Source organism: Melanostigma gelatinosum, assembly GCF_949748355.1.
Source record: "Melanostigma gelatinosum genome assembly, chromosome: 13".
Classification (NCBI taxonomy): domain Eukaryota; kingdom Metazoa; phylum Chordata; class Actinopteri; order Perciformes; family Zoarcidae; genus Melanostigma; species Melanostigma gelatinosum.
In genome coordinates this window covers 26116130-26127265 of record NC_136646.1, presented here as the reverse complement: position 1 = coordinate 26127265, position 11136 = coordinate 26116130, and the positions used below count along the sequence as shown (strand labels likewise).

The window sequence follows — 11136 nt, the reverse complement described above, 5'->3', positions numbered from 1 at the left end:
CGATCTCTAAGGCTGAGCCCGGCCGTCCACAGGACGCTTGTTCGGCCGCTTGTAGCCGCGACCTCGTCCTTTCGGTCACGACCCATGGTCACGAATAATAATTATGATTATTGTTATTATTATCACTATCGTAAATATTATAATTGTTGTTATTGTAATTATTATGGTAATTATTGAGATTATTGTTATTAAAGTATGCAAACACTCAAGTAAAGTACATGAACCTCAAGTACTTGAGTAAAGGTACTTATACATCACTGATATCAGGTTATCACAACATTAAATATTAACGATGAGTTCATGTTAAAGTTGCCTTCATGTCATATTACAGTTATCGTAATTACCAGTTATCGACTTTCTAAACATTGTAAATAAAGTCACAACAACAAAGAAACAAATATCCGACGAACATAAACGCATCACATTCTAACCAACGTGAGTGGACGAGCACCTGAACGCACCATCAAGACACTTTGAGACGAGCACCTGAACGCACCATCAGGACACTGAGACAAGCACCTGAACGCACCATCAGGACACTTTGAGACGAGCACCTGAACGCACCATCAGGACACTGAGACAAGCACCTGAACGCACCATCAAGACACTTTGAGACGAGCACCTGAACGCACCATCAGGACACTGAGACAAGCACCTGAACGCACCATCAGGACACTTTGAGACGAGCACCTGAACGCACCATCAGGACACTGAGACGAGCACCTGAACGCACCATCAGGACACTTTGAGACGGGCACCTGAACGCACCATCAGGACACTTTGAGACTAGCACCTGAACGCACCATCAGGACACTTTGAGACGAGCACCTGAACGCACCATCAGGACACTGAGACGAGCACCTGAACGCACCACCAGGACACTTTGAGACTAGCACCTGAACGCACCATCAGGACACTTTGAGACGAGCACCTGAACGCACCATCAGGACACTTTGAGACTAGCACCTGAACGCACCATCAGGACACTTTGAGACGAGCACCTGAACGCACCATCAGGACACTGAGACGAGCACCTGAACGCACCACCAGGACACTTTGAGACTAGCACCTGAACGCACCATCAGGACACTTTGAGACGAGCACCTGAACGCACCATCAGGACACTGAGACGAGCACCTGAACGCACCATCAGGACACTTTGAGACTAGCACCTGAACGCACCATCAGGACACTTTGAGACGAGCACCTGAACGCACCATCAGGACACTGAGACGAGCACCTGAACGCACCACCAGGACACTTTGAAACAAGCACCTGAACGCACCATCAGGACACTTTGAGACGAGCACCTGAACGCACCATCAGGACACTGAGACGTGCACCTGAACGCACCACTAGGACACTTTGAGACGAGCACCTGAACGCACCACCAGGACACTTTGAGACGAGCACCTGAACGCACCATCAGGACACTGAGACGAGCACCTGAACGCACCACCAGGACACTTTGAAACAAGCACCTGAACGCACCACCAGGACACTTTGAGACGAGCACCTGAACGCACCATCAGGACACTGAGACGAGCACCTGAACGCACCACCAGGACACTTTGAGACGAGCACCTGAACGCACCATCAGGACACTGAGACGAGCACCTGAACGCACCATCAGGACACTTTGAGACGAGCACCTGAACGCACCATCAGGACACTTTGAGACGAGCACCTGAACGCACCATCAGGACACTTTGAGACGAGCACCTGAACGCACCACCAGGACACTTTGAAACGTGTGTGTGCATGTGTGTCATTATGTTTCTACAATTTCAGAAATCCTGGAAGAAAGCTGAGTCAGCAGAAAACTTCCTGTTGAAACTTTTCCTTCATCGTAAAAGAAAAGTATAGAAGCACATTTCGTGAAGTGTGTACTTGTACTTTACTTTTTACTTATACTTCAGTGTACTTGTACAGTAAAATATGAAGCATTAATATAGATTAATGTACATTTAACGTTAAAGTATCAGCAGTATATAAAGTATCCGAAGTATTACAACACAAAGTACAAAGTACTCTTATTTTACAGCAAAGAATCAGTAAAATATTTAACTAGAACAGAAAGATTTTACTTTTTATTATATTTATAATTTATTATTTTTAATATGATCATTTTATGTTCACTTTAAACTCAAGGTTCACTTACTGGCTTTTTTCAGAGCTTTCAACCACATCCCACAGTCTTCTTCAGTGAAAGTTCTTCTCTTCTCTTCTCATCCTGAAACCACTAGAAACAAGCGGTCACATGAAGAAGACCATGAGATTCTGTCAAAAGCTCCAGAAGAAGTTCTTCAGCTTTAGTTTAAATTCTCTGAATGATTAAAGAAGAAGAAGCAGTAAGAGGACTCACGCAGTGGTGGGCCATCAGGGCCTGCAAGGCCTTCTCTGCTGGTCTACACACAATCACAAAGTTATATCTGTTTTATAATGTAATAATGTTTCTTAAATACACATGTATTATAATTTATAAACATATTTTCCCCATTATTTTATGTTCTCATTGTACAGCTACTGTCTTCCTCAGTTGCTCTGCTTCCAGTGCAGCTTGTTTTAAGTAGAGCGTTTATCCAATCAGATCTCACCTCTGTGTCTCTAGGTAGAACAGAGCCAGAGGCCTGCAGACTCACAAGTGCATCATGTGCACTTTAAGTGAACGGGGACGATGTTGTTGATTGTCATAGTGTTCAACCAATCAGATCTTTAGTTTGACATGCTGGGCGTATTCTTTGACGTGTCAGAGCATTCTGCGTCGTCTACAAGTACGTCAGCATTAACGTGCGCTGTGATTGGTCAGTGGGCCAGCGTGACTGTTGTGAAGCTGACGCAGCGAGCAGATCTTAGTGTTTAGTCAGAGTTGAAGTTGGAAGAAGTGATGACGTTAGCCTTTTGCTTGGTGTAGCTTTGTGTTTTTAACTGTCAGTGGCTGAAGGAGGAGAAACGGATTTGTGAGTTACTGGCGACGCCTTTCTGGAGGACGTTTCATGAAAAGCTGGACATGGTGTCAAAGCCACAGCTAGCAGCCTGACCAGCAGGAGAAGCATTTGTATGAACGGTATTTCTGCCGACAGCGGCGGAGAAGCGTTGCACATGTTCTGGCTGAGAACGTGTTTTATTTGCGACTGAGCGTCTTGCTGCTTGGAGCTACGCTACGCTAACCTGAGGTGGCTAACCAAGGCAGCAACACCATAGCACAGGGCACTCACAAGCTACGTGCTTTACAGAACTTTAGCTGAGACCCGAGTGGATCCAACTCAACCAACACGTTGACAGGACTCTGGCCGGAGCTGAAAGGAGGATGGACTTCATCTCTCAGTGAACAGCAGCTGTGGTCAGTGAGGTGATTTGTGTTCTGCAGCGTTACTGAGGTCATGTGTCTCTGGTGGTTCTGTGATCTGGTTCATATTGTTCCTCTGATGTGAATCATATCTGGATGGCTCCTGCTCTTCCGTGTGCGGATGTTATTCAAAGGTATTGTTCAAAGGTATGTTCAAAGGTATTATTCAAAGGTATGTTCAAAGGTATGTTCAAAGGTATTGTTCAAAGGTATTGTTCGGTTGGTGAGCCTCGTACCCAACGCTTCAATACTAATACGTGTAGTTACGTCATAGAATCACATACTAGCCGTAGCTATGGCGCCATTGTGAGGTCATCATGAGGTGGTTCAGCTGCACCTTCGGACTGAAGGACGACATGAGAACCTGTCAATGTGCAGTTTTCTGACTCAGATGTTTCTGATGAAAGGTTTGTGACGTCACAGCTGGAGGAGGAGCTTAAACAGATTAAACAGTTTATAGTTTCCCAGCAGCCTCTTGGGTCACAAATGTTTCATCACATCAGAAAAACCTGTGAGTCAGAAAACTTGTTCACGCTCAGCTGCTCTTGAAAAGCTCCTGGATTTGTGTCACAAGTGGGAAAAAACTGAGATTTTCAGAGTAAAGTTACTCCAACGGGAAGTTTTTGTGTATGAATGTTGATGCTTAATGTCCTCTTACCGTTTCCTCTTCTTTAATAACTGACATGTGACGCGGTGATCCTCAATGAACTGGAACTAGAGACAATCGTTGGCATAAAAGACTCGTCTCCACTCAAGTGGGTGAAAGAAGGCTTGAATGCAGATCATGCTGGAGGAGGAGCTACCTGGTCCTGATGGATGGATGTAAACCAGCAGTACTGCTGAGCATTAAATCGAATATGAAATATTAAACTACTTCCTGTTTAGTGGTTCAGTCACAGCCATCAATCACAAGATAGCCGCTTGTATCACGATTTGATATTCGTTGTTTCTGTAAATATAAATAGTAAACATTAAACTGAGTCACAACGTTTGATTCGTTCATATTTCCTGTTGATGTTCTGTAACCATGGTAACAGAGGAGGTTGGTGACCTCATCGTTTATGAATCTGTTCATGTAAACATTCAGAGTCCAACATGTGAGGACATCTTCCGCTCTAGAACCTGAACCTCTGCTTCCAATCCGAACAAACGTTTCAACGTTCTCTCCACTGGAGTGGAGAGAACGTTGAAAGGTTCTCTATAACTCAGTATATGAACTATAACTTGTATAAGTAGGATATTGGAGTTGTATAACTCAGTGTAACTTATATAAGTAGGATATTAGAGTTGTATAACTCAGTATATGAACTATAACTTGTATAAGTAGGATATTAGAGTTGTATAACTCAGTGTAACTTGTATAAGTATGATATTAGAGTTGTATAACTCAGTATATGAACTATAACTTGTATAAGTAGGATATTAGAGTTGTATAACTCAGTATAACTTGTATAAGTAGGATATTAGAGTTGTATAACTCAGTATAACTTGTATAAGTAGGATATTAGAGTTGTATAACTCAGTATAACTTGTATAAGTATATTAGAGTTGTATAACTCAGTATAACTTGTATAAGTAGGATATTAGAGCTGTATAACTCAGTATAACTTGTATAAGTATGATATTAGAGTTGTATAACTCAGTATATGAACTATAACTTGTATAAGTAGGATATTAGAGTTGTATAACTCAGTGTAACTTGTATAAGTATGATATTAGAGTTGTATAACTCAGTATATGAACTATAACTTGTATAAGTAGGATATTAGAGTTGTATAACTCAGTATAACTTGTATAAGTAGGATATTAGAGTTGTATAACTCAGTATATGAACTATAACTTGTATAAGTAGGATATTAGAGTTGTATAACTCAGTGTAACTTGTATAAGTATGATATTAGAGTTGTATAACTCAGTATATGAACTATAACTTGTATAAGTAGGATATTAGAGTTGTATAACTCAGTATAACTTGTATAAGTAGGATATTAGAGTTGTATAACTCAGTATAACTTGTATAAGTAGGATATTAGAGTTGTATAACTCAGTATAACTTGTATAAGTAGGATATTAGAGCTGTATAACTTGTATAAGTATATTAGAGTTGTATAACTCAGTATAACTTGTATAAGTAGGATATTAGAGCTGTATAACTCAGTATAACTTGTATAAGTATATTAGAGTTGTATAACTCAGTATATGAACTATAACTTGTATAAGTAGGATATTAGAGTTGTATAACTCAGTATAACTTGTATAAGTAGGATATTAGAGTTGTATAACTCAGTATAACTTGTATAAGTAGGATATTAGAGTTGTATAACTCAGTATAACTTGTATAAGTAGGATATTAGAGTTGTATAACTTGTATAAGTAGGATATTCGAGTTGTATAACTCAGTATAACTTGTATAAGTAGGATATTATAGTTGTATAACTCAGTATAACTTGTATAAGTAGGATATTAGAGCTGTATAACTTGTATAAGTATGATATTAGAGTTGTATAACTCAGTATAACTTGTATAAGTAGGATATTAGAGTTGTATAACTCAGTATAACTTGTATAAGTAGGATATTAGAGCTGTATAACTTGTATAAGTATGATATTAGAGTTGTATAACTCAGTATAACTTGTATAAGTAGAATATTAGAGTTGTATAACTCAGTATAACTTGTATAAGTAGGATATTAGAGTTGTATAACTCAGTATATGAACTATAACTTGTATAAGTAGGATATTAGAGTTGTATAACTCAGTATAACTTGTATAAGTAGGATATTAGAGTTGTATAACTCAGTATAACTTGTATAAGTAGGATATTAGAGTTGTATAACTCAGTATATGAACTATAACTTGTATAAGTAGGATATTAGAGTTGTATAACTCAGTATAACTTGTATAAGTAGGATATTAGAGCTGTATAACTTGTATAAGTATATTAGAGTTGTATAACTCAGTATAACTTGTATAAGTAGGATATTAGAGCTGTATAACTCAGTATAACTTGTATAAGTATGATATTAGAGTTGTATAACTCAGTATATGAACTATAACTTGTATAAGTAGGATATTAGAGTTGTATAACTCAGTATAACTTGTATAAGTAGGATATTAGAGTTGTATAACTCAGTATAACTTGTATAAGTAGGATATTAGAGTTGTATAACTCAGTATAACTTGTATAAGTAGGATATTAGAGTTGTATAACTTGTATAAGTAGGATATTAGAGTTGTATAACTCAGTATAACTTGTATAAGTAGGATATTAGAGTTGTATAACTCAGTATAACTTGTATAAGTAGGATATTAGAGCTGTATAACTTGTATAAGTATGATATTAGAGTTGTATAACTCAGTATAACTTGTATAAGTAGGATATTAGAGCTGTATAACTCAGTATAACTTGTATAAGTAGGATATTAGAGTTGTATAACTCAGTGTAACTTGTATAAGTAGGATATTAGAGTTGTATAACTCAGTATAACTTGTATAAGTAGGATATTAGAGCTGTATAACTTGTATAAGTATGATATTAGAGTTGTATAACTCAGTATAACTTGTATAAGTAGGATATTAGAGTTGTATAACTCAGTATAACTTGTATAAGTAGGATATTAGAGTTGTATAACTCAGTATAACTTGTATAAGTAGGATATTAGAGTTGTATAACTCAGTATAACTTGTATAAGTAGGATATTAGAGTTGTATAACTCAGTATAACTTGTATAAGTAGGATATTAGAGCTGTATAACTCAGTATAACTTGTATAAGTATATTAGAGTTGTATAACTCAGTATATGAACTATAACTTGTATAAGTAGGATATTAGAGTTGTATAACTCAGTATAACTTGTATAAGTAGGATATTAGAGTTGTATAACTCAGTATAACTTGTATAAGTAGGATATTAGAGTTGTATAACTCAGTATAACTTGTATAAGTAGGATATTAGAGTTGTATAACTTGTATAAGTAGGATATTCGAGTTGTATAACTCAGTATAACTTGTATAAGTAGGATATTAGAGTTGTATAACTCAGTATAACTTGTATAAGTAGGATATTAGAGCTGTATAACTTGTATAAGTATGATATTAGAGTTGTATAACTCAGTATAACTTGTATAAGTAGGATATTAGAGTTGTATAACTCAGTATAACTTGTATAAGTAGGATATTAGAGCTGTATAACTTGTATAAGTATGATATTAGAGTTGTATAACTCAGTATAACTTGTATAAGTAGAATATTAGAGTTGTATAACTCAGTATAACTTGTATAAGTAGGATATTAGAGTTGTATAACTCAGTATATGAACTATAACTTGTATAAGTAGGATATTAGAGTTGTATAACTCAGTATAACTTGTATAAGTAGGATATTAGAGTTGTATAACTCAGTATAACTTGTATAAGTAGGATATTAGAGTTGTATAACTCAGTATATGAACTATAACTTGTATAAGTAGGATATTAGAGTTGTATAACTCAGTATAACTTGTATAAGTAGGATATTAGAGCTGTATAACTTGTATAAGTATATTAGAGTTGTATAACTCAGTATAACTTGTATAAGTAGGATATTAGAGCTGTATAACTCAGTATAACTTGTATAAGTATGATATTAGAGTTGTATAACTCAGTATATGAACTATAACTTGTATAAGTAGGATATTAGAGTTGTATAACTCAGTATAACTTGTATAAGTAGGATATTAGAGTTGTATAACTCAGTATAACTTGTATAAGTAGGATATTAGAGTTGTATAACTCAGTATAACTTGTATAAGTAGGATATTAGAGTTGTATAACTTGTATAAGTAGGATATTAGAGTTGTATAACTCAGTATAACTTGTATAAGTAGGATATTAGAGTTGTATAACTCAGTATAACTTGTATAAGTAGGATATTAGAGCTGTATAACTTGTATAAGTATGATATTAGAGTTGTATAACTCAGTATAACTTGTATAAGTAGGATATTAGAGCTGTATAACTCAGTATAACTTGTATAAGTAGGATATTAGAGTTGTATAACTCAGTGTAACTTGTATAAGTAGGATATTAGAGTTGTATAACTCAGTATAACTTGTATAAGTAGGATATTAGAGCTGTATAACTTGTATAAGTATGATATTAGAGTTGTATAACTCAGTATAACTTGTATAAGTAGGATATTAGAGTTGTATAACTCAGTATAACTTGTATAAGTAGGATATTAGAGTTGTATAACTCAGTATAACTTGTATAAGTAGGATATTAGAGTTGTATAACTCAGTATAACTTATATAAGTAGGATATTAGAGTTGTATAACTTGTATAAGTAGGATATTAGAGTTGTATAACTCAGTATAACTTGTATAAGTAGGATATTAGAGTTGTATAACTCAGTATAACTTGTATAAGTAGGATATTAGAGCTGTATAACTTGTATAAGTATGATATTAGAGTTGTATAACTCAGTATAACTTGTATAAGTAGGATATTAGAGCTGTATAACTCATGTTAGATCCTGGGTACTTCTGGCCCGATACGGGGCTAATTACTGACTCAGCTCTCTATTAAAAGATTCTCGAGCTGGTGTTCTGGCGAGGGAACTCGCCTGGCTCCGCTCACTGCCGTTACTCCCGACGTCTACCCTGCTTCCTCCGGTCAGAGCGCACTCGGCCGAGAGACCAGTCCTGGCCCCGGGCGCCCCCACCAGTCGCGTCGGTTATGGCAGCTTCCCTCTTATGGATCCGTGCTCTTGGTAAATGCCAGGTTAGGTTTTAACGGCTAGGATTAATTCTTTCTAAAACCGTAAGGGATTGTTAAGTGGATTCGGTCTCTAGAATAACCTTTCAGAACTCAGTTGTTAGACATACAATAGCTTTAACTTTTTACTGTCACGAGGAACTCTTTACTACTCGAGCAAATTAATGCACTTGAGAATTTCACTTTAAATGCAGATTAGATATTTATTGCAGGTTATATTTAGTTAGTTTGCAAGGGTTACAGCTACAGCTCACATAAAATGTCACTACACATGATTAGTCAATTTAATTATCTTCTTCGATTATACTCATTAGTTTTAGTCGCCGAGACGGCTCGGTTGGAGCTGGATTTCAATGGTGCGATGATGGTTCTTTTGGAGTTGTTAGGAGCGAAGGTCCGGCCGGACCCTCGGTCCTCCTGCTCTACAACGGAGCCCGTTCAACAGTTCCTCAAAACTCAGTACAAAGTCTTTCTAGGCTGCCGCGGCTTCTCCGTCGTCCAGATGTTAAAAGTCAAGCAGTGGGGAGAGTTAGAAACTTCGTCTTTTAATCTCAATGTCCACGAACAGAGGTCTCCTTTCCGTGAACAGAGACGAAGCCCTCAATACATCAGTTGCAGGCGTCTGTATCTTCCTCCGATGCACTTGGTACGGCATCCGCGATGAAATCCCAGCTTTGCTGCATGCAAAACGTCTCCTTATATTCCTCATATGGGCTGTGATCAGCCCCCACCTGTTTGGTCCATGACTCATCCCCCCTCCCTCTGGAAAGGGCGTTAAGCCGGACATTGCCTGTATGACTCATTTATTTCATCAGTTTCTAGATTCTTCTCTCGACTACACCCAACATCTGGTCTTGATTACTGCAAGTCATTCTGACTAATACTTTTCTATCTCAGCTCCAGTCTTACAGACATTTGTTAAACACTCATTACATTTGTTTAAATCACTTCTATGCAGTTAAACATTTGTTACATATTTGATTAGAACATTTCGTTATATTATTCATACATTTTATCTGTTTGATTACACTTCAACGTTGAATATATGCTTTGTGCGCTTATAGCCTGACTTCTCTCCCTTAAATGTGTCGACATGTTACCGAGGCAGCTCTGAGAGGTCAACTCTTCTTGACACTCAGTATAACTTGTATAAGTAGGATATTAGAGTTGTATAACTCAGTATAACTTGTATAAGTAGGATATTAGAGCTGTATAACTCAGTGTAACTTGTATAAGTAGGATATTAGAGTTGTATAACTCAGTGTAACTTGTATAAGTAGGATATTAGAGTTGTATAACTCAGTGTAACTTGTATAAGTAGGATATTAGAGTTGTAGAACTCAGTATAACTTGTATAAGTAGGATATTAGAGCTGTATAACTTGTATAAGTATGATATTAGAGTTGTATAACTCAGTATAACTTGTATAAGTAGGATATTAGAGTTGTATAACTCAGTATAACTTGTATAAGTATGATATTAGAGCTGTATAACTCAGTGTAACTTGTGATGCGTGGACGTGGAGGCAGAGAGACAGTGATGCGCTGCTCTCTCCTCATGAGCCGGCTGCTGTTGGCAGGTTTAACCCCGTTGTGAGGTCAGATGTCTCTTTGTTTTGACCAACTTCCTACCAATCACACCAGAAAACAACTCAGCACCATCTAGTGGACTGGAGAAGCAAGTGATTTTATTTTTAAAATAGTTTATAGAATAAAAGATCGATACCTGGCGTCTGTGTATCGATAATAATCGAAAATATCGCGATACTATGCTGTATCGATTTTTCATTCGATACATTCGATTCATTACCCAGAACACCACAGGAACAAACATGTGTAAACAAACCCAAAGAGTACTTTATTTGTTCAGAGGTTAGAGCAGAAGAAGAGGAGGATTGTGGTAATACCTCATCTACTAACATCACACAGGAAGTCAGCAGAGAGGATCATGGGAAGCTGTCATCGTCATCTTCAGCATTTCTTTAGCAAACTCCAGATCCTGCTGCTCACGCTCCCGACGCTCCTAGAGAGAGAGA

General features: G+C 37.2%; 1 protein-coding gene across 1 annotated transcript in view; it reads right to left on the bottom strand.

Moving 5' to 3' along the window:
* Positions 1-10935: 10935 nt before the first annotated feature.
* The window catches only part of psmd3 (proteasome 26S subunit, non-ATPase 3), a 4563-nt gene continuing 4362 nt past the window's right edge, over positions 10936-11136 (bottom strand). Inside the window, 2 exon segments of the mRNA XM_079281594.1 lie at positions 10936-11075; positions 11078-11123. Of these exon segments, the coding sequence (XP_079137720.1) occupies positions 11047-11075; positions 11078-11123 (75 nt within the window). The 3' untranslated portion in view covers positions 10936-11046.